The sequence below is a fragment of the Xylaria bambusicola genome (genome assembly GCF_022495145.1).
Source record: "Xylaria bambusicola strain CBS 139988 unplaced genomic scaffold F5B22scaffold_5, whole genome shotgun sequence".
Taxonomy (NCBI): domain Eukaryota; kingdom Fungi; phylum Ascomycota; class Sordariomycetes; order Xylariales; family Xylariaceae; genus Xylaria; species Xylaria bambusicola.
In genome coordinates this window covers 66,602-93,047 of record NW_025953558.1, presented here as the reverse complement: position 1 = coordinate 93,047, position 26,446 = coordinate 66,602, and the positions used below count along the sequence as shown (strand labels likewise).

General features: G+C 22.1%; 1 protein-coding gene across 1 annotated transcript; it reads left to right on the top strand.

Annotated features, from left to right (window-relative positions):
- Positions 1–25,563: 25,563 nt before the first annotated feature.
- Positions 25,564–26,361, top strand: F5B22DRAFT_633781 (rho GDP dissociation inhibitor; the record flags this gene model as incomplete). The annotated part of the gene is made up of 3 exons (XM_047976888.1): positions 25,564–26,049; positions 26,126–26,174; positions 26,231–26,361. 3 exons carry the CDS (start codon positions 25,564–25,566, stop codon positions 26,359–26,361), a joined length of 666 nt encoding a protein of 221 aa, XP_047834348.1.
- Positions 26,362–26,446: the final 85 nt, after the last annotated feature.

The following is a 26,446-nucleotide window of genomic DNA, read 5'->3' as shown; positions in this document are numbered from 1 at the left end:
AAATTAGCTGTGTAGTTGCTTGTGGCGTAACAATTAGATTGCCGCTTAAACACTACCTAGGTCAGACTAGGTATCTAGCAGATGTACGCTTTAATTGGATAAGATCTAAGTGGTATGAAGATGCGACCCCGCAGTGATCCAAGCTTGCCACTCGGGGTAGAGGTACTTATAGTTTCTGGGACAGACGCAACAAACGCAGCAATTTGAGTATGCACACCATGTACTTTGTACCGGGTAGATGGAAGCTCGGACCAACAGTTTTGCAGTATAGTATTTACTGTACGTATCCTGTAATGGCACTGTACACCAGAACCTATCAAAACCGCTCCTGTTAATTGTTGTACTCTGCCATGTTGGATTAAGTGTACCTAGTTAGGTATTTTTTATATGCTAACGTTTATAAATCCTATAAAGAAGTATCTTTTAAGAATTTGCTTTAAAGTACTTCCACTTAATCTTAATCTTATATAATTATAATAAATTACCCTTTACCCCATTAAGGCTTATAAATATAAGATTAAGTATACTTATTATCCTTATATATAAATAGGTTTATATTATAAAGGGCTATAATAACTATAGGGGCTATAGGGGTTATAGGGGCTATAAGGGTTATAGGTAGCCCCCTTAAAGACCTATAGCTCTTATAACGCTATTATTATTCCTATAGCTTTAATTTTATATAGCTTATTTATATACCATTTTTAAATGAAAGTTATTTTTAAATAAAAGTTATTTTTAAATTATTTTTAAATTATTTTTAAATATAAATCATTTTTAAAGTAAAAACTATTTTTAATAAAAGATTATTTTTAAATTAAAAAATTATTTTTTAATTAATAAGCTTAAAATTTAAATGAAAATTATATATCTTTTTTATAAATATTATTTTTAATTAAAAAAATATTAATTATAATTTTATTCCTTACTTCTTTAACCTTAATATAATAAATTATTAAATATTTATATAATTAACTTATTCTTTATATATAGTTTAAACCTTTACTTACTTATATATAAAAATAATAAATATATTTAATTTTATATTTATAAGCTTTAATAAAGTAAAGGGTAATTTATTATAGTTATATAAAATTAAAATTAAATAAAAGTACTTTAAAGTAAATTCTTAAAAGATACTTCTTTATAGAATCTATAAATGTTAATATATAAAAAATACTTAATTAAATATACTTAATCTAATATAATAAAGTAGGTATATAATGGTATAATTAATCAGTTTATATTATATAAATGAAGTTATAAAAGTAAAGTCTTTAGGTTTATTAAGGACCATTATAGAAAACTATATACTTATAGCTATATATAATAGGTTACCCCTACCTTAAGCCTTATAATTTACTTTTAAAAGAAAAGAAAATACTATATTCTTATAGCTTTATTATATATATATATATATAGGTTAATTATTTTAAATAACCTTATTTTCTTTTAACCCTTATTTAAAATCTTTAATTTAACTATATAATTCTTTATAATCTTTAACTTAAGCTATATAATCCTAATTCTTTATATAAAGCAGGAATTTTTTATTTTCTTAAGGATTTATATATAAATTTATTAATTAAGTTTAACTTTACCTTATTTTAATTAAGCTATTTATTAAATTTATAACTTAATTCTTTATATTTAATTAAATATTATAGTTTTCCCTTAATTATTTTAGCCTTAAGGATCTTTTTATATGTATAATCTATTATATATATAGAATTAATTAATGGGAACGATCTTCTATAAACGTTTAAAGGCGTAGGCTTAAGGTGGTTAATAGAAATAATATTATAGATTTATACATTATAGTCCTTTATATCGAGTTTATAAATAAGGGTACTAATTTATTTAAATATATAAAATGGTTTTATATATTATTAAACTATTTTAAGAATTATAAGGGAGTTAATATTATAGCCCTTATATAGTTATAATAATACTTAATTATTAACATTAAAGAATTTAAAATAATAATATTAATTATAATACTTTTTTATAATAATTAAAGCAAGAGTAATAGTATTTATTACCTTAATATAAGCTAACGCATCTCCCACTTGACCTGGCCACCCAATTGAGCTGGCCACCCCCTTAACCTATATAAAAGTCCAATGTTTCAATTTGGAATAACTTAACCAATATTAGTCCTACAATTTAATAATTAGTACCATTAGATCCGTTATTTAATAAGGAATCTAGCGGTATTTTTTACTATTTTTTATAAAATTTATTGGGCGAAATATTAAGCAATACGCTAAAAGGCCGCTAGGCAAGGATTATTTTAGCGCTTACTTTAGTGTATTGCTTAATAACTCCACGGATATAAGTCGTATAAATCAATGGAGAGTACCGTTGGATTGCCCTTCTTATTACGAATCTAATGGTATATTTCATTATTTTATACGACCAATATTCGTAAAGTTATTCAATTATCACGTGATTAGTACACCGACGTTTTTTGTATGGGCTGGTGGGGTGGCCAGGTCAATTGGGTGGCCAGGTCAAGTGGGAGATGCGTTATAAAAAGGAGCGTTAATCTTTTTTCTTTAATTAAAGGTTTTCTTTATATTAAAATATTTATAATTTTAATTAAGAAGAATCCTAAGGTTAATTTATTAAAGGTTTTACCTATAGTTAAGTTATATATATTATTATATTTAAATTATAAGCGTGGTATTATTATAAGTTATTATATTAAGTTATTTAAAGTATATATATAATATTATAAATAGGATTAAATAATTTATACTATAATCTTTAATTAATTATTAACCTATAAGTAATAAGCTATAATATAAAGTAATTTAATTATAAGGTATATTTAAATTACCTTTTAAAAACTTAAAAGGAATTTTAAATTCCTATTTAAAATAATAATATCACGATTAGGGTTTTAAGGTATAGCTATATTAATATTATAAATAAAGATTTTAAGTTAAAGAAGAAAGAAAGGAAAGATAAAACTAATATATATATATATATATATATATATATATATATATATATATATAGAAATATATATAAGCTAATAGCTATTATAGGTTATATAACCTTATTAATATAGGTTTTATATATCTTTATAATATCCTTTTATAATGTATATAATATTCCAATATAGTATATATTTAATATATTTATTATATTTCCCCTTATTAAAATTAAAACATAGGTATAAAATAGGTTAAAGAATTACTTATAGCATTTAATTTTAATTATAATACTATTTTATACAGTAATATTATTATTAAGGTAGTTAGTAATAAATTTATTAATTATTATAGCTTTTATTTATTTATTTAACTATTTAAGCAGTTTTAATATATTAAGCTATCTTTTATAAAACTTTTATATTTTAATTAATAAATTTTTAAAATTCTTTATTAAGTATTAAGTATTATTAAGGTTATAACCTTTTTAAGCAACTTAATATTATAACGTCTTATTATACCCTATTATTTATAACTTAAATAGCTATTTAACTTTCCATTCTAATCTTCCTTTAATATTTTTTAGCTTTAATAATAATTAGGTTTATTAAAGTAATAGGTTTTAGTTTACTTTATATAGTTAATTTATATAAAAGAGGTTAATTATCTTTATTAACTTTAAAAGGTTTAATATATAGTTATATCCTTTTTCTTTAAATATTTTAAAGGGTTTAACCTATTAGGAGTTTAATTGGGTAATTGGGCTATTAATTGTAAAGCCCTTCTTTTTTAAAAAGACTTTATCTTTTATATAAAAGTTCATTAAGCATTACTTTCTATTCATTTATACTTTTTATCTTTTTTATATAGCTTTTACTGCTTTATAAGCTACCTTTTATACTTTATAGGTTTATTATACTAACTATTAAGCTAGCTTTTTAAGTGCTATCTTTTTAATAATATTTAATAAAGGTAATAATAAAGGGTTTCTTATATTAATTCCTATTAAAACCTTTAATAATATTATATTAATAGTTAAATATTAAAAGGCATTATATATAAAATTTAATATAAATAAATAGGAGCTTTAATTATTTTAATACTTATTAATGTAAAAGTATAATCATTAATTTAACTTTTAATTTATAAACTTTATAGCTCCTTATATTTAGGGGTAAAAGGCGCTTCTATATTAATATTTAATATAGGTTAATTTATTAATCTTTATTAAAAAGCGTAAAATAAAGGGTTTTATATTATTTAAAATCTATACCTTTAAAAAACCTAAAAAACAATAGGTATATTTATAGTATTAATATATTATATTTTCCGTTATATTATTTTTCTTACCAGGTATTATAATTAATAAACAATTAAATTTATTAATAAATATTCATATATAATTATAGCTATATTTATTTAAAGGTATATCCTTTCTATTAATTATAATATAACGTTAAATAGTTATAAGGATTAATAATAGGTATAATAGTCCAAATGTTTTATTTTAAGAAACCTTATTCCGTTAATAATTATAATAATTATAAATATATATCCGGATATTTCATTTTAATAAAAGCTAATAGTAATCCTATTTAATTATTTTAATATATTTATTTTATCCGGAATGAATAACAATTATTAAATAATAAGCTTCCTTAATTAAGGTTATTTAAAAATAAATCTTTAAATTAAAAGTTTACTTTAAGATAATTAACTAATAGTTTTTATATCCTAGACCTTATTTTTCATTTTTTCGTTGGATTAAATCTATTAAATTAAAGCTATATAATACTATTGCCTCCTTTTCCATAATTGCTACCGGCTTTCCTAGGGCTTTAAATAGAATTAGGGTTATATTCCATTTTTTAACTTTATAGGCTTTAACGGTTAATAAATCAATTATTTTACAGGATAGTATATTAGCTATTATATTTTTTTAATTAAATTAATATTAAAAAGTAATATTAAAGTTAAATAAAAAGTCTACCTATTTTATTTATTTTATAAAAAGGACTTTTTTAATAGTAAAATATAATAAAGCTTAATAGTTAATTATTATAAAGAACTTTATACTTAATAGCTTTAAATAATTATACTTTATAGTTTAAACTATAATTAATAGTTCTTTATCCTATATAAAATAAGCTTATTTAATTAATAATATAATCTTTAAAAAGTATTTTACGGGCTTTTAAATATTATCTTTTTATTATTATTAAATAATTTTATTAATAGCATTTTAAAAAGCATCGGTTTTAATTTTAATAGGTTAGCTAAACTAAAAAAAGGCTAACATTAATACTTTATAAACTAGCTTCTTTATTAATTTAAAAGCTTTTTATTATTTATTACCTATTTTAAACAGTATACCTTTTTTAAATAATCAGTTTAAAAGTTTTACTATATTATTAATATAATATATAAATATTTAAATAAAGTTATATAGCCCTAAAAATAAATAAATAGCTTAGGTATTAATTAAATCTTTAAATTTCCAATTAATAATAATATTTATCTTTTTAGGATTTATTTGGATACTCTATTTAACCTTTAAAATTATACTTAAGTAATCTATAAAGGTTATATTAAAATAGGATTTCTTTATATTTCCTTAAAGCTTAACATTATAAAAGTAATATATTACCTTTTTATATTATTCTTAATATTCTTTTTTATTATCTATAAATATTAAAATATTATTAATATAAACATTAATAAAAAGGTTAAATAATTTATATAATTAAATATTAATAAAGTTTTACTATTAAGTAGAGCTAATCTTTAATCTAAAAGGTAGGATTAACTATTAAAACACTTTTTATTAAGTCCGGAATACTATTAAATATCGGAATTCTAAAGCTATCCTTAATTTATAAAAAGCCTTAATAATATTAAGTTTAATATAACATTTAACCCTTTAACTATTATATATAATGCTATTTAAATTTAATGCTAAAATAATATAATCCTTTAAGTATTTATTTCTTTATTAATAATTAATATAAAACTATTTTTTAATTAAATTTAATTTAAAGGTAAAAAGGATAAAGGAAATATTTACTTGTATATAAAGTTTAATAAAGCTATAAGTTAATAATTTATTTATTACTTCTTTTTCCAATAATAAGTATTAAATCGGAGTTTAATATTAAGGGGAGCTATTTAAGGGGTTATTAGTAATAGTTTTAAAAACTATATTATATCCCAGTTATAATAGGAATAATTTATTAACTTCCACTTTTAAAAAGAATCCTTTTAAATAAACTAGCTCCTTAAGGATTAAATAATAGATTAGTTTAATATATTTAAGGTCTTCGTTTTATAAAAAAGAAATACATTTACTATTAAAGGTCTTTTAAGTCTTTTCTAATATTATTATAACTACTTTTAAAGCTGCTTTAATAAATTTAATAAATATTAATTCGTTTAAAAGTACCCTTTTCTTCTTATTATAGGTAGGTTAAATCTTAAAGGTTAGGTATAATGTTATAAGTCTTTTTAATTTTATAATAGGTATTTAATAAGATTAAAGCTTAAAAAAGGGAAGAATCTCCTTTAAAGCATATATAAAAAGGATATATAATATATATAAAGTATATATACTTTAAAAGCTTTAAAATATTATAATATAATAACTATTCCTTTCTTTTTAATTAAGTTATCCTTAATTTAATATATAATTAATTTATTAATTAAATATAAAATAAAAAGTTTAATTATATAAATATATAATATAAAATATTATATTTAATATATTAATATAGTTTATTTATATAAAGCGTTATTATAATAAAGGTATATAGGCATTAACTTTATATTTATATTATAAATTATATATATTATATATTACTTTTATAATAGAATTTATATATATATTCCTATTAATTATTTATTAACTTTTTTTTTTCTCTTTTTTTTTTTTTTAGCTACTATTAATTTTAAAAATTAGTTTTAATTAAAAACTATTATATTACTTTTATCTTTACCTTATTTTCCTTTCTTTTTTTATTATATTTATATTATTATTATTATTATTTAAACTATACTTTTTAAGGGTAAAAAGGGTAAGGGTAAAGCTTAAGCCCTAAAAAGCAACTGTATTATATATAGCGGTAAAGGTAAAGCATTACCATTATTACCGCTATTTAAGTATAATAAGGATACAGATAAGGAATACGTTAATAACGAAGTACCTATACCGCTACCGTTAATACTACTAGTACCACCTTTATTAGGCAGCAATAACAATAATAATAATAACGGAAAGGGCAGTTCGGGCTAGGGCTATAGCGGATCCACTAACCTTCCGCCTAATAATTATTCGAACTATAGGGGTAATTTAAATATTAAAAGCAAAAACCCCTAAAAGAAATATAAATAATCTATAAGGATTAAAAATCAGCATTATAAAAAGCATATAGATTTTATAGCTATATTATTAACGTTAATATATTATAGGTATATTAGGTATATTAAATATATATATTAATTTAACTTTAATTTACCTTTAAAATTTAATTATTTATTTAATAAATTTAGCTTTATTAATTATTATAAGTATATTAAAACGTATTAAATATATAAACCTATTAATATTTTTATACTTATATTATATATAAATTATTATTTATTTAAATTTAACTTCCGCTTATAGTAGCTTTTAAAATTATTTACTTTATTAAATTCCTTAAATAGAATTAATAAATATTTATACTTAAAATAACTATTAATAACATTTAAACTATTAATAATAATAAAGTAGAACTTTAATTTAATTTATTTAAATTTTATATTAATATTATAATTATTTAATATTGCTTTATTAAATTATATTTATACCTTTTTTTAATTTATTAAAGTTATTTTAATATAATTAATAATTAAACTAATAAAAAGGTATAAAGCTATTGTATATCTATTTTAAACTTATTATATATTATAATAATATTATATTTATATTTAAATAAAAATATTTACCTAATTATAATTATATTATTACTGAGTAATAATTTATTACTTATAGTATAATTGTACTTATTTTAATTAACGTTATAAGTAACTTTGCTTTATATTCTTTTTGTACGCATTTCTGATTTAAGTAAAACGTGGCTTAGCATTAAGGTTACTTTTAAGTAATTTCCCTATATATATATCTATAAGATCCCGGTTTAACTATATAATATACCTTTATTTTATTATTTATAATAGAAATAAAGACTTTTATAATTAAATAGTATAACAATATTTAATAGAGCAAAGTTTATAATTGGATAAAGCTTTATAACATTATTAATTTTAATAATTATTAAATTTAACCCTATTTTATATATAGCTTAATAATAAAGTATAATAGTTTTTTAATTTTAAGGGTAAAGGTTTAATTCCTTTTATATTAAAATAATTAGTTTTATTTTTTTTATAATTAGTTTAGGATTTTTAAAATCCTATTAGGTTTATTTTATATCCTATATTAATAATATTAAATATAGTTTTAATTTATACCCGATTTATTATTTTTAATTTTCTTCTTTTATTTTTAACTTTAATGTTTTTTAAAATCTTTAATTACCTTTAGCGTTAAGATATTAGATTATAATACCTATTAATTATATTTAAAAGGTTAGCTTTTTTATTTAACCTTATAGTATTGATTTCTATTATATATTATTTTAGCTATTATATCTTTAACCTTTTATTCTTTTAAATTATCTTTAAGATCTAATATAGGTAAACTATATTTATATTTAATAATTTAAAGCTTAATCAATTAAACTGGGAAAACAGGGTAAAGATAAGTATATTATAATAAGAAATTAATATAATATACCTATAAACCAACTTTACTTATAATTCTAAAAGGTCCTATATATTTAAATATTAACTTTTTATAACGAAACCTTATATTTTTTATTAATAATGTAATTAAGTTTTTAATCTTAAAGGTTATTGGTTTATATTTATTATTATAATATTCCGTATATTGTTTTAATGTAATTTACTATTATTTTACTATTTTATTTCTAATTATTTTTAATTTATTAAGTTGTCCTTATATAGCTAGGATTCCTTTTAATATAAAGTTATCCTTAACGAATAGTTTAAATTTAAAAATGTAGCTATATAAAGCTTTAAAAGGTAACTTTCCAATTATTAAATTAACTATTAAGTTTATAGGAAAAAAGGCTTATAGAAAAAGTTAAGGCTAATTAATTTATTCTTTATTAATAAAATATTATAAATAACTTTTAATTATTTAATTTATCCGCTTTATTTAACTATTGGTTTTAAAGTAAAATATAATTAAAAGGTGTTGTTTTATTTTAAAATAATAATAAAGGTTAAATTAAAATTAACTTATAAAAATAGTACCTTTATTTAAAATTATACTTTATAAGCTATTATATAGGCATTTAATTTTATTATAAAAAAGGATAGCTAGTTTTATTAAAGTAATAATAGTATTAATCGAAAATAGGTATATAAATTTAATAAATCTATTAATAATAATTAATATAGAGTTAATTAGTTTTCTCTTATAAAAGGTTTTAAATAAACTTATAATAAAGTTTATAAAAAGTTTTTATATAGGTTAATTAAAAATTAGTAAAGCATTTAATTTACTATATTTTTAATAGTATTTTACTTTTATTCCAAAGTAAATTATATAGGATTTTATATATTTTTAAATATCATTTTATATATCTTTTTAAAAGAATTTACAATATAAAAGTTCTAAGGTATAGGTTTAATTAAAGTAATTAACAATAGGTTAATTATAATATAATTTAATAAGCTAAAAATGGAGGGACTTTTTAAAGGGAATATAAACCCTTTCCTTATAATAAATTAGGTTTTTTTTTTATTAACTATTAAGGGTTTATAGCTTTTTTAGCTTTAAATTAATATAGAATTGCTTAATATTTAAGATCTTTCCATTAAACCTTTAAGATTAAGTTGCTTAGGTTTTTAAATAGCTTTAGGTTTTTATTCTTTTTAATACCTATAGTTATTTACATTTATTTATATATAATTGCTTATATAAGAATGGTCCGTTTAATAGGTATATATATAATATATAGTTTACCGGTTAATATTTTAAGGTATAGATTAAGGATTTTAAATTATTATGCTATAATAATCTTCCTTTTTAATATAGGAAGGATATTTATATTAATAAGTAAAATAGTTATAAAATTAAAGCGGTATAAGGGTAAATTAATCCTATTTTTCTTACCTGCCTTATATTTAATAATAAAGTTAAAAGAAGTTAAATATATATATTAATAGGTTTATTTCCTATTTAACTTTAGGGTCCTTATAAATGCTTAAAGATTATTATAATTAATTAATACCTTAATTAATAGGTAGTTTCCTTAAAGGTAGTGCTATTAATGCTTAAAGCAATTTATTATTATAAGCATTTTTTAATTGGGAGTATTATATTGCATTTCCTGTTTAAAAAACTTACGGGAATAGAATATAATTGGTTTAAATATACTTTAATTATTCTATTAGGATAGGTTACCTATAAGCGCTACTTTAAAGGAATTAGTTTTTAATAATATTTACTTTTTAGGGCTAAAATATATAAGGAGAATAGCTTCCCTAAATATAACTTAAAGATTTTTAAATACCTTTATTATAATTATATTTAATAAAATTTAACCCTTTTTTATTTTAGATATACCTTTTTTTAAATAATGCATTAATGGTAATGCAATTTAGGAAAACCTATTTATAAAGCAATAATAAAAGTTATAAAACTTTAAAAATTATTATAATTTTTTATAAAAGCTTAGAATAGGCTATTAATTAATTATATTAATCCTTAAAGGATTTATTTTAATATTTTAATTAAAGATAATATAGCTTAAGAATTCGATCTTTTTTTAATAAAACTAGTATTTAAAAGGCTTAGCGTAAAGGTTTACTTTTTATAATCTTTTAATAATAGCTTAAATATATTTTATATATAATTCCCTATCCGTAGAAAATATAAGGATATTATTTAAATAAGTAATATAGAAAATATTTAAAATATTATTAAATGCTTTTTATATATAGTTTTAAAAGGTGGTAGGAACGTTTAATAAACCTATAGGTATAATTAGAAATTTATAATAGCTATAATAAGTATAAAAGGTTGTTTTTCATTTATTTCCCTTTTAAATATAAATATAGTAATAGGTATCCTTTAAGTTAACTTTTATAAATATCTTTATTTAAAAGATTTTATTTAATAGTTTTAAAATAAGAGGTAAAGTATAATAATTTTTATGTAAAATATAATTAAGTTCCTTATAGTTTATATATAAGTATAAGCTTTTATCTTTTTTAAGAATAAAAAGGATAGGTGCTCTAGTTGGATTAATTAATTTTTTAATTTTTTTAACCTTTAATATCTTATTTAGCTACCTTTATAGCTTTTTAAATTTATTCTATATTAAAGGGTATATAAAATAATAGGGAACTATAGCATTTTTTTTAAGTTTAATAGTTAAATTGCTTTTTTTTAAATGGGGAAGTATATTAACTTTATTTATATTAAAGAAATTGGTAAGGTTATAAAACTTTTATAAAATATTATTAAATCCTATATAAGATATATATAATTCTAGTTTTTTTAATTAAATTAATGTTAATAATTAAATAATTATTTAATAGTATAGTTTATTTTTATAAGCTTTTATAAATTAATATAGGATAAGTATTTTAAAGTAATAAGCTTTAAGTTTGAAAAATTAATAATTTATATTTAAATTTAATATAATTCCTTAATTCTTTAAAGTAATTTAAAATAATAAAATAAGGCTGCCTTTTAAGCAATAATTATAATTAATAACTATATATATATATTTAAACTTATAAATAATATTACGATTATTAGTTAGTTTATAAGTGATTTAATAAGCTTTATATAACGGAAAACTACTGCTTGTAGTATATTATAATAAAGGGGTTTAAAAAGGAGCCTTTTTTAACTTATAATAAAGTATAAAAGTAAAGCTAATATAATTATATTTAATATAAGAATTTAGGTTAATATAAGTTTATAAAGGGGGTTTTTTTAAGTTAAGTATATAAATTATATAAGGGGTGTAAAAATAATATATAATAGGTATATAAGGGGGTAGATTTAACTTAATGCTTTTTATTAGCTTGGAAAGTATTAAGCTTCCGGTTTATTTTTTAATTATTTATTATATTTTGGAGGATTATAATGTTTTAATAAAAGGGGGGTATAAAAATAGTATAATAATTATTGTTTATTTTTAGCTTTATCCTGCTTTTTATTTATTTAAACTTTTTAAATAGTTTATTTTTATATTATATAGTTTATATAGCTAAGGTTCCAGTTTTATTTAGGTTAAGTGTAGTTTGGGGTAATATAGTTTAGTTAATTATAATTAAAATAAATTATTCCTTTATGGTTTCTTTAATTTGGTCCATTTTTATTATTGCTTTATAAATAATTTAAAGGAGCTTTAAAAGGGGGTTAACTTTTTAAAATAAAGTTGTTAAGTTAACGGTTTTTTTAATAGTTAAAACCTTAAGGATATTAATAATAGCTATTACTATTATTTCCTTAATAGCTATAACTATTATTATTACTTTAATAGTTATTATTATTACTATTACCTTTATAACTATTAATATAGTTATAATTTAAGCTGCTATTATAGCTATTACTATTATGTTCTTTATATTTATTTTTATAATTATTATTATTAATAGCTTAGCTATTACTTTAACTTTGGCTTATATTTATAGGTGGTTTATTATTAATCCAAATATTTTTTAGTTTAGGCCTTTTTTTTCCGTAATTAGCCTGTTAGTTCTTATTTATTAATTCTTAATGTTATTATATTATGTTAACCATTTTAGTCCTAGTTTTTGGTAAGGGGTTATAGAAATTTATTAATTCCTTTTATAGGGGTCCATTTAGTTTTTAATAATATAATAGGGCTTTTTTACCTTTACTTTATTTTAGGTTTTAACTTTTAATATTAGCTAAATATTAATTAAAAAGTTTTAAGTTTTAATTAATATATTATATAGCCGTTTTAAGTTATATATTAATGCTAGCCTATAAAAAGGATAATTAATATAATAAAGTTTTAATCCAATTTAAAAATGTATCTTAATTAAACTTTATTTACTTTCTTTTTATATATTTAAACTTTTTCTTTATAATTTAATATATATTTTTATAATTTTTATCTATTTTATTATATATATAAAGAATTTTAAAGGTATTAGTTTTAAATTTATAATTAGCCTTATAAAATATAGTTTTTAATTTTTTTATTTATTTTAACTATTTTGGATAAGTAAATTTTATATTAAGGGGGTTATAGTTAAACTTAAAAAGCTAGTTTAAATTAGCTTCCTTAAAAAAGTAGCATTTATAATAGTATATATAATTTAAATATAATTAATATATATAATTATTTTAACTATACTTTATATTAAAGTTAAATAATAAAGGGTTATTATTATTAGGATTACCCTTTTTTTAATCCTAATAGTATTATTAATTATTAAAGGTTTATAAATTGTTAAGGTTAAAGTAATGCCCTAATTTATTTAAACTTAGTATTTTTAAATTCTTTTCTTTTTTATTTAAATATGATTTAAAAGGGGTACGGGTTGCCTTTAAACTTTAAGCAACCTTCTTTCCTTTAAGAAATTATTTCTTTAACTTTATAATTTTAGTTAAAAGTTAAGCATTTATTTATTATAATAATTAAACGTTAGCTTTATTTATTAGATTAGGGTTATTAGGAGATTTTAATAGTTGATTTTAGGTTTATCGTTTTTCCGGAAATAAATTATATTAGCTTTATCCTTAAGCTATTATTAAAAACTTTCCTTAGTTTAAATTTCCTAAAAGAGCGCTAGCTTTAATTATTTATTTATATATAGGTATATTATAATTAATAATGTTATAAATAACCTTAAGGGGAAGCTTTAAAATTATTATAGGTAGGTTAAATCTTAAAAGTTAAGTATAATATTATAAGTTTTTTCAGTTTTATAATAATGCATCTCCCACTTGACCTGGCCACCCCCCTAGCCCATACAAATAACGTCGGTGCGCTAATCACGTGATAATTTAATAACTCTACGAATACTCATCGTATAAAATAATAAAATATACCATTAGATTTGTAATAAAAAGAGCTATTTAACGGTACCCTTTACTAACTTTTACAACTTATATTCGCGGAGTTATTAAGCAATACGCTAAAGTAAGCGCTAAAATAATCCTTACTTAGCGCCCCATTAGCGTATTGCTTAATATCTCGCTTAATAAATTTTATAAAAAATAGTAAAAAGTACTATTGTATTTCCCTTTAACTAACGGATTTAAAGGTATTAATTATTAAATTGTACGATTAGTATTCGTAAAGTTATTAAAGGTTAAAATAATGGGGTTTTATATAGGTTAAGGGAGTGGCCAGCTCAATTGGGTGGCCAGGTTAAGTGGGAGATGCGTTAGGTATTTAATAAAATTAAAGCTTAAAGAAGGGAAGAATTTCCTTTAAAGCATATATAGGAAGGGTATATAATATATATAAAGTATATATATTTTAAGGGCCTTAAGATACCGTGATATAATACTTTTATTATTTTTATTTAAGGTTTAATTTAATCTTTTTAATAAATTATTAAATAATCCTTTTGTTTTAAAATTGCTTTATCTTTAAGTTCTTAAGTTAAATGTTTTTTTAAAAGCATATAGCTAATTGCTTTAATATAATGTATTTCTTTTCTAAAGCAGTATTCTTTTAATTAATATCCTATTAAACAGCAGGGTTAACTTATTAATTATTAGGGAACTTTTATATAATTTTAATTATAAATAAAAATAGGGTAAAGGGGAATAAGTCTTTTAATTAATATAATATATAATAAGTATAGTTTAAAGTAACCTTATTTTTAATTAACTACTTTAAATTAATTATAATATTATACTTAATATTAATAACCTAAAAGGTTTAGTTCTTAAACCTTTATCCATTTACTTTTAAAGTAATAATAAAGTATTAATTAATTATATTAATAGGTTATCCTTAATAATTATTTAATCGTTATAGTCGTTTTAAGGTAATTAATTTAACTTTTAATTAATGGTTAATATAGTAAGCTAATTTATAATTAATTATTAAATATACTTAAGCTTTAATATTATATAACGTAATAGCTTTTATTTCAAAATTATTTATTTATATTTAAACGGGGTATATAAATTAAATAATATTTTAATTACTTTTTATATAAGTTAAAACTGGTTTATAAATTATTAAGGAATTTTTTAATAGTTTAGTTAGTTTTCCAATTTAAATTTAATAGAAAAGGAATTAATAAGCTTTTCTTTATTTTCCTTATTTTATACTTAAATTATATTTTTACTTTTTTTAAAGCAATCCATAATGCAATATCCTATTTTACTATAGTTAAAGTAGGTATTATTTTTTTAATAGGTTTTCTTCTTTTCCTTTAAAAGCTTTATCCTTTTAAGCTTTATTATAATATTCCCCTTATTTATATTTTTCTTATTATTAAAGTTATAGTTAACGGAGCTAATAGTTCGTTTTTTTTTTAATAATTATAATAATAATTATAATTATATATTACTTTTACTACTTTATTATAAAAGCGTTTATATAATATTAATAAGTTAATATTAGCTTTAAATACTTTAGTTTTAAGGTTAAAGCTAATATATTTCTATAAGAATTAGGATTATTTAAATTTAAATAACTTTAATTTTAATATTAAGTTATTAAACTAAAAAATAAATTAATAAATATTAAAGCCCGGTTTAAAGTAAAACTTGTTTAAAATATCTTATACTTAGGTAATTTAATTTAAGTTATAATAAGTAGTTTTTAACATTTATACCATTTTAATTAAACTGCTATATAATTAGGTAATAAAATAGAAATAAATCTTAACCGCTTTTTTAATATTTTCCTTTAAAAGAAATATAATATAATATATTTAGCTTTTTTTAATATAATATATTATTATATCTTTTTTAAGTTTATTAATTAACTTTTTTAATTAATTATTAAATAAATCCTTATTTTTAAAGAAGGTATTTAAGTTAGCTTTATAAATTTTAACCTTTTTTATATATTTTAAATTTAGGCTTATAGGATTACCTACTAGGTTAATTATTTTAAAAATAACCTATATAATTATATTAATTAGCTTAAAGTTAATTTTATTAAAGGTACTTTTAACTATACCTTTTTATAATATTAAAGTTAAGCTACCTTTTTCCATTTAAGCTTAAAAAGCGGTAATTTAATTTTATAACTATTAAATTAAAGCAGCTTAATTAATAATATTTATTTTATTTATTAGTTAAAGTAGTTTTATTAATCCTTTATTTAAATTAAGGTTTAATAATAAAAGCGTTATATCTTTTAGTTTAAGGTTTAAGAAGTTTCGGAAGTTATTTTTAAATTTAATATTAGTTTCTTCTTTTTTAATAAAAGGGATAAAATTTTAAGTTAATTATTCACTAATTATAGGAATATTAAGTATAATATATAATAATAATCGTTAAAATCGTTTTAGGTTATCTATCTTAATTAGGGTTTTTTTAATTTTAAGGGGTATAGGGTTTAATTTTACCAATTAGGTTTATTATATAATTATACTTAACGCATCTCCCACTTGACCTGGCCACCCAATTGAGCTGGCCACCCCCTTAACCTATATAAAAATCCAATGTTTCAATCTGGGATAACTTAACTAATATTAGTCCTACAATTTAATAATTAGTACCATTAGATCCGTTATTTAATAAGGAATCCAGCGGTATTTTTTACTATTTTTTATAAAATTTATTGAGCGAGATATTAAGCAATACGCTAAAGGGGCGCTAGGCAAGGGTTATTTTAGCGCTTACTTTAGCGTATTGCTTAATAACTCCACAAATATAAGTCGTAGAAATTAATAAAGGGTACCGTTGAATAGCTCTTTTTATTACGGATCTAATGGTATATTTTATTACTTTATACGATGAGTATTCGTAGAGTTATTAAATTATCACGTGATTAGCGCACCGACGTTTTTTGTATGGGCTGGGGGGGTGGCCAGCTCAATTGGGTGGCCAGGTCAAGTGGAAGATGCGTTAATTATAAAATGTATAACTTATTTATTATATTATTAAATTTAATATAATTTTAAAATATTCCTTTTTTAATATAAAAGAGGAGATTTATATAATTTTTTAAAAATAATTATACTTTTTTTTTTAATACTTTTAATATATTATAAAAGTAGAGATTTTTAAAATAGCCTTATTATAAAGTATTTAAAAAAGTTAAATCCATTTAAATAAGGGTAATTATATTTATAATAGGGTTATTTAAAGGAATATTAATATTATATAATTTAAATATCTTTAAGGAAAGTTTTATAAATAGGAGTTAAACGTTGTTTAATGTTTATAAAGCTTAATATATTATTTAATATTCTTTATAATTATTAAAAAGTTCGTTTAAGCTATTTAAATTATATAGCTTAAGGTTTATAATATATTAAAAGGGGAGTTTTAATAATTAATTAAAGGCATTTAGGATTATATAATAACGTCCTATTTTATATAATACTTATAGGTAAAATTAATTAATATATTTAAAAGCTTTAATAATTCTTTTATTATTATTAACTTTAATTATAAAGTTAACTATATTTATTTTTTTATATAAGTTAAGAATTCCTTTATAATTTATAAATATAATAAAAGGTAAAACTTTAATAGCATTAAGTTAATAATAATACTTTTTTAATAATTAAATAAATCTATTAAGTTTATTTTTAATAGATTAATAATTAATTTCTTAATTAATAAATAGATATAATAAAAAGGTTATAGTTTATATAATATACTTTAAAGAGTAATTTATAATTTAACTATTATATATAATATAAGGTATAACTTTATCTTTAATATAGTAGATTTTTATATTAATATTAACTATTTATAAAAGTATTAAAATTTATAAATAGTTATTATATTAAGGAATAAAAGGCTAATAAGATATTTTTTTATAATGATTATTTAATTTTTTTTAAATATTATACGTTTTTATTTAATAAGGAAAGTGAATATAACTATAATGGCTTAACTTCTTTTAATATATTTAAATTATTTAACCTTTACTTTTTTTAATAGTTATATTTTACGGTTTTAAAGTAGCTTAATAAAAATTCTATATAATGGGTAAAATATATATAACCAAGTGGTAAAATTAATAAAAACTTTAAGGTTTTTAAAAGTTTTAAGGAATTTTAAACGTTTTACTACTTTTAATCTTTTAACTATAATGGTTATATTAAAAGAATTTATTATATAGCTTAATATAATAACATTAAAGAATCTTAAATATATTTTAAAGGGGTTAATATTAATATTCCTATTATAAAATATAATAAGAACTTAATATAAGTTTTATATATATTCCTTTAATATATAAAATAAAAGGACTATATTATTATAATAATATTTAACAATAGTATTTTTTAAGAAAAAGTTTATTTAATATTATATATATATATTATTATTAAAGAATCCTATTATTATATATATAAAAGTAAACTACTCTTTATATATAATAATTATAAAAATTTAATATAATTAAAGGTGAATTTACTATTAATAATAAAATGTTATAATATTTAAAATAGATTAATATTTTTTATTAATATAATGATTTATAATTTTATTTTAAATATATATTAAATAGGTATTTTAAAAAGCTTATTTATTAAATTTTTTAATATTTATTACTATCCTATTTATTTTATATTAAAATTAAGTAGGGTTTTAAGATTTAAGTATTATTAATTAGCCCTATATAGTTTAAGGGTTAGGTTTATAATTTTAATTTTAAGGATAATTTATTTTTTAAGAGTTTTAATAGGTTTTTAAATAATAAAGATAAGGAAAAAGAATAAAACTTATAAAGTAATCCTAATTACTTTTCCTATAGCTTTTAATTTTTTTAAGGTTTATATAATAACTTTTTAACTATTTTTATTTAAAGGATAAATATAATAATATTTAAGGATTTTATTTTCCTAACCTAGTTTAAATTGGATTTTTATTTATTTATCTTTTAAAATATTTATAAAATTTATATTTTTAAAGATTATTTTAAATTTATTAAATAAAGCTAATATAATAAAGAGGAGATTAGGGTTATTAAAATTATTATAAATATTAATTCCGGTATAAGGGTGTTTTATTATATATTTAACGTTATAGGTAAATAATATATTTAATTTAATAGGATTTTTCTTAAAACGGGATAGTTTATATATAATAAATTTTATTACTATTAGGGATATAGTTTTATTAAATTAATATATAATATATTCCGGGTTTATACTTATAAAGTAATTAATTATATATTATATAAAAATTTTAATAAATATATTAAAGTTATTTTTAATTAATATTTTAACTATTATTATTATAGTTAAATTAGTAAATATATTAACCTTAAAGTTTAAAGGCTTAAATAATAAATCTTAACCTTTATTAAAAGTGGTATAATGGATTAAAATAATGTTATAGTTATATAAAATGATTATAAAATTAAACGTTATTTAAATTATTATTCTTTATAGTTTTTTTTAAAAAATTATATTTATTAAGATTTTAATATTATATAATTATATAACTATATACCCTTTTAATATAAAGATATTAAATTTCTTTATAACTAATATATTTATATTAATTAATATATATACTTTTAAATTATTAATAATAATAACTTTATATATAAAGTATATTATAATAAATAAATTTATAATTATATTTCTACTTTAAAAATATATAAAGAGAAGTAGGTATTTATTTAAAGTATAAAGGGTAATACTTAAACTTTATAATATTAAAGGGATTATATGTTTTTTTTAAGGGATATTAAGGTAGGTCTTTTTAAACTACATTTTATTTATAATTATTTTAAAATAATTGGAATTTCTATAAACATTATCCTAATGTATAAGATCCTTAAGGTTAAGTATAATATAGAATTTTAAATAATTATAAAATTTAAAGCTAAAACTTTTACTTAGATTTATAAGTAAAGTTAAAAAATTTATAATAAATGGAATTTTATTAATTTAAGGATTAAAAATATTACTTATTTATATATTATAATATACTTAAGAAATCTTTTATATATAATACTTAATATAATTTTAATAAATATAATTATATAATTTATTATTATTAAAAAATCTTTTATTATAAATTTTATAAGTTTATAAGTAAAAGGTAAACCTATTATTTATATAATAAATAAAAGTAAATTTATAATCTTTTATAAATTTAATAAATGGTACGTTATAGGTGGTTTATAAGGTTTCCTTTATTTATAATTAAAAATCCTATCCTTTAAGGGCTATAAAGTTTTCCTATTTAAATAATTAATTTAAAGGAATCTTTCCTTTATCTTTAAAGTAAGATTTATAATTATTAATCTATCCCTTTAATAGTTTTAAAGTAGGATATTCCTTATTATAATATACTCTTTAAAGATATTATTATTATTATTATTATTATCGTTCCTGCTACCCTTATCTTAAAAGCGGAGCAAGTAATCTTTTATTTTCCGGGATTAAATTTATAGGTGGGTTTATAGTAAGCTAACGCTAGGGGGGATTCCTTTACTATTATATTTAACCCTAAGGTTAACCTTAAAGTTAGCCTTAAGGCTGACTTTAAGGAAAAGGCTATAAGAAAGGCTGTCCTTAACCCTAAGGAAAAGGTGCTGTTTAAGGGAAAGGTTATCCTTAAGACCATTAGTTAAGATACCTAACATTGTATAGGGGAAAACCTTTAAAACTTCTATAGCCTTTAAAGTTTCCTCCCCTTTAATTATAGTTATATAGGTTAATCCTATTTTAATTTTAATAGTATAAAGGGAAGCTTAAAGGAAAGAGGTTACTTTATAGGTAAAAAAATCTATTTATAGTTATATTTTTAAATATACTCTTTCTTTTATATATAGTTTTAAAAAATATTTCTATAATGGTTTTTATAATAGGAATAGGTAACTAGCTTTAAATATTCCTATTAAAGGCTTTAAATACTATTATAAATTAATTAATATTATTTTAATTATAGCCTTTAACGTTTTAAATTACCTATTATATAAATATTATAATATTATAATTTTTATAAATATTATTTATTATAAATCTATAAGCTTATAGTTTAATTATTAAAGTGAACTATAAGGGTTTAAATCTTTTAATTAACTTATTATTAATAATATTTATAATAGTTATTTTAAGTAGGGTTTTATTTATAATGGATAAAATTTAAAAATGTTATATAAAAGTAAAACTTAAAAGGTATTAAATTTAAACCTTATATACCTTTATATTAAAATATTAAGTAATAAAATACTTAAGTTTATTTATAAAGGTATAAATATTAATATATTTTATAATTTTTCTATTTATTATAATACTTATACTTATAAGGTCTTTAATATTAAAATTAAAATAATTAACGTTTATTAATTATAAAGGTATTAAGTTAAGTATTAATGTTTAAAGCTTAACTATTATAAAAAGATTAACTATATTTTAATTATATTTATTAATTATAGTTATAAATAGTGCTACTATATTTTTTATATAATAATTACCCTATTAGTTAAAGGCTTTTTTAAATAGCCGTTTAACTTTTTTTAAGGTAAGTAAAGTATAATTATTAACTATAATTAATATAGTAAAGTTTTAATATTAGGATTTTCTTTACATTATAAAATTAATTAAAGGATTTTTTAATAGGATAAATAATATATATTAAGATATAAGTTAAGGATTATTAATATAAATATTAATAAGTTTTATAATTAATATATTAAACTATAAAGGTTTAAGTAATAATAGTAGGTTCATTTATAAAAAGTAAAGCTATAATTGCTTTAATAAATAAAGCGGGGTAGCTTCTTTAAATAGCTTATATAACTTAAGCTATACGTTACTTTATATTATAGGGAAGGTATTTATTAAATTGCTTTAAGGATTTTAAGAACCTTATAGGATTAATTATTTCCCTTTCCTTTATAAAAATAAAAGCCTTAAGGAATTATATAATTTAAAGGATATAGGTATAGGATTTTTAAATAATTAAAAGGATTTTAATTAATAATAATAATAAGTTTTATAAGCTTTATAGATTTTCCTTTAATGCATTAAAAAGGTTTTAAATTAATATTTAAATTTTATTTAATTTAAAGAATATTTATTTTTAAGCTTAATAGCTTTATATTTTAACTTTTATCCCTATATAAGGTAGTTTATTAAATATAGGTCTTCCCGGTTAATAAGTTCTATATTAAAGTATATAATAGTTTAAAATCTAAAAAGTTACTTTATTAATAATATATTTACCTTAATTAAAGTAGGATAGGGCGGTATAAAGTTTTAGGACTTAATAAAGCTTAAAGAGTATCTTTTAATATAAGGAATAAAAGTTCATTTTATATAAAGTTAAAAAAATTAATATTAATTAACTGGATTAAAATGGTGTTTAATATAAGGAAAAGTATACCTTAATATAATTATAAAGGATTAAATAAATAAAGCTATAAAGCTTAATACCTATTAATAAAAGAAAATTAATAATGTAATAATAAATAATTATTAACTATTAATTTATAATGGTATAGCTAATTATTTTATATTATATAAATAAAGTTATAGAAGTGAAGTCTCTAGGTCTGCCAAGGACCACTGTGGAAGACTGTATACCTGTAGCTACGTACAGTGGGTCACCCCTACCCTAGGCCTCACAAGGTAGGTCTGTATGGCTAGGTCTGTATGGCTAGGTAGCCATACAGACCTAGCCATACAGCCAATCCAATCATCGCCACCTTCAAGGATAATCGCTGCAAGGATCAATCCAATCCAATCCACCACCACCACCACCCTGAAGGCTAGGAAACCTATCGCAATCGCTTCGCAATTTAGAACTTTAACGGAACGTTTTATAGCCTTCGTAAAATATTGCTAATAGCCTTAAGCTATAATTATTTATTAAACTAAAATAATTATACATTTAAAAATGGATTATATTTAAAAATGAATTACATTTAAAAATGGATTTCGTTTAAAAATAAACCTAGGTATAAAAGGTATACCAGCAATATAAGGGTTTTATATGTATAACACTTGTACCTATTATGTTTCGCAGCGGCCAGTCTTTCGTACAGCTGACAGACATGCAAAATTCTAATAACACTACAACCCTTGCAGCCATCATTGTTTAGACCCCCCCAAACCCGCTATGGTAAATTTAAGGAAACGCTTATCCATACTTTAGCTACACATGCTCTGATACACTACGGTAGACTCTTGTAATCTGCGTGGCTTTAAGCATCACATCTACCGTATCAGGTATTAGGCTGACCCTAGCTGGTAGCAGGGGTTTTCATACCTACATACTTATCTAGGCATCTCCAGCAGTTTATGATCTATATATAATCTACAGGTATGAGATAGGCTTGAAAGTTAACAAGAGGATGTATATTGGCGTTGTCTGAATCGTGGTTGCCGTGCAAATGACACCGAAGTCACAAGTCATGATAGTGACGATCGCAGTTAGTGAGCATGCTGAGGTCCGTTGTACTGTGAAGCGCTACGCCTACGTTAGGAACATTCCGTCGGAGTATCTCCAGCGTCTGGTTTCCGGACGTTATTCCATTCAGCAAAGTGAAGCCTTCAGTCCCTCTCTAAAGTGGACAGGGCGGTTTACGTGTATATTGTCAAAGGGTTGTGTTGCTGGTTGATCTGAGTCTAGGCAAGCCCAACGTTCTTGTTGTGTAGACTTGATATTTCCAACGGGATTAATAGTCCACGCCAGAAGTATTCTAAGTACACAATACAAAAGTACACAATACAAACCCTAGATTCTCAAGAATTCCTATTGAGAACATCGAGCTCAGATGATAAGGATGCCTATGTAGAGCAGTGTCCCAACACCTGGCCAGATCTCCGAACAAAAGGGGCTCTGCCCCTCATCCAGACAACCAACCAACCCCGAGATAGCCCCACCATTGTCCCGCAGTACAAAACGCTGTCATCAGCAGCTTAACAACAACGGCCAATCATCCCGCCTCCTATAACTTCACTTCACAAAACATCACCGCTACTCTCATTCTCTCGTTGTCATTTGGTGTTGCATTTCTGCGAGCAAGAGCTTTCTGTTACTTAGACCTTACTCCGGCACCCTCCATAACCTAGATCTTGGTCAGATCTATCTTCATCTCTGCGTTTGTCTGTGCCTGCAAGCTCATTAGCTAGGTACCTGAGCTACCCACCCAACTACCTACTTGCCTCTGGTGCTTTTCCACAATGGCATCTCACGATGAAAATGATCACCTCCCTGAGGAGACCAAGGGATACAAGCTTTCACAGCCAAAGCAAAGCTTGACTGAGTATGAGAACATGGGTGAGTGTATTTTCGACTTGCACATCTTTGCCTCAATTTGCACGTGTCTGTTCTGAAGAGCACTATTCTGTGAGGTGCAGGATGGTCCTAAATGCCGGCCATCAGCTCTTCGGGAATTTCCAAGGACCTCTGATCCAAAGGCAACATCCCTCTCACGTGGACGTGTAGAACCTCACTACGAGTTGGGGGCTAGGGAGGTTTTGAATTTGCCTGTGACAGTGATAACAACGGCTATCCTCAAACCAGCAGAAACGCTGCCATGTGCTTGATTAGCCACCTGCAACCATAAAGCACGGGACCCAAAGGTCTTCACCGGCAGCACTCTTGATGTTCGGCATCAACGCACCACATTCATTTCGATTCCCACTGCCACCCGGCTCACGTATGCTACACAATATTGTTGAGTTACGCCAACTTTCGGATTGTTTCTTGGCTGTCATCACAACTGTCCAACTTTTTCATAACTATCGCCGACTTTCATCCCAGTGTATCCCTCCTGGTCGCCCCTACACCTTCGGGGCGGGGCTTCCCGGCCTCGAAAGAATGATGCCAGAATACCATGAATCCCATGGCGCTGCTTCCTATGACCACTCACGTCTTCTGCCCCGTTACCCTTCGAGGCCCCCTAATGGCTGGGATCTCACCCCTTCGCACCGCAGGCATCCTGTAAGGCATCAAAGTCACCAGTCTGCTGTCACACCAACCAGCGAAGAAGAAAACCAAGTGGCACATGGAAGTTTACCATCATGGTTGCCGCAGGAGCCCATCAGTCTGGAGGATAGAGTCAATGCCTGGCTGAGCAGTCAGGAACCTCGTACTAAAACGTTCAATTCCAATGACCCCGTCCCGGTTCCCTTTCATCCTGAGAGAGATCCTTTTACACCACCCATGCCACCCACACCGCCTGCACCATCTGCACCGCGTTCACCACATCTGCCCCCTTCACCAAGTGGCCATCGTTTTACAGTCAAGAAAGCAAAATCTATTGCAAGCTTCCTGCATAAAGTTGCCTCGAAATCCGCGCTCAACATCACTCGGCGTTTCAAGAGAACGTCCCGGAACAGTTCCAGCAATAGTAGTCTAGACCCAAAGATAACTTGCCGAGGCTTGCCCAACATGATGATCAAGAGGGAAACCACTGTCACATCGTGCAAAAGACCGAGCGAAGACCCGGCCGATGGGCCGGCGGAGTCTCCCCAAGAGGAGGTCATCTCTTACTTTTACGACACTGTGGTCATTACACCAGATGAAAATGTTCCTGTTACTAAATTCAAGGCAGATGCAAACGATGAATCGCTTCAACGATACAAGAAATCACTTGGCCTTGGAGGTGGCAAAGACATTTCTGACCCCAACGACCCTCGTGTTTGTATCATCCAGTCACTCACGATGGAGTCCGCTGGCCGCCCACCTGTCACTATCGACCTATCTCAGCCCGGCAGTGAGAACACCCTCAAGGATAACCCTTTCAAGATCAAGGAGGGCGCCAAGTTTACCATGGTGGCCTCTTTCCGCGTCCAGCATGAGATTCTCAGCGGTTTGCATTACGTCCAAACCGTGAAGCGTAAGGGCATTAGAGTCAGCAAGGACTCAGAGATGTTGGCAAGTGCAATACACCAATTGAACAGGGTCGTAATTAGGCCTCGCATACTCATCTAGCTACTAACTTAATTCTCAGGGAAGCTATGCTCCCAACACGGATGTGCAACCAATCTACACTAAGCGCTGTAAGTAGCTTAGTCAACACAGGAGTGTCCCTCAAGCTGACACCAAGTTTCTCTAGTCCAGGAAGAAGAAGCCCCATCCGGCATGATAGCCCGCGGCCATTACAACGCTGTCTCTACCTTTGTGGACGATGACAAGAAGCAACACTTACAGTTTGAGTGGAGCTTTGACATCTCCAAGGATTGGTAGATATATATGATTGGCAATATTCACTCAGTGGAATAACTCTCAGGTCACACCCCCCATGGCCTAGAATTGGGCAAATGGGACTTGA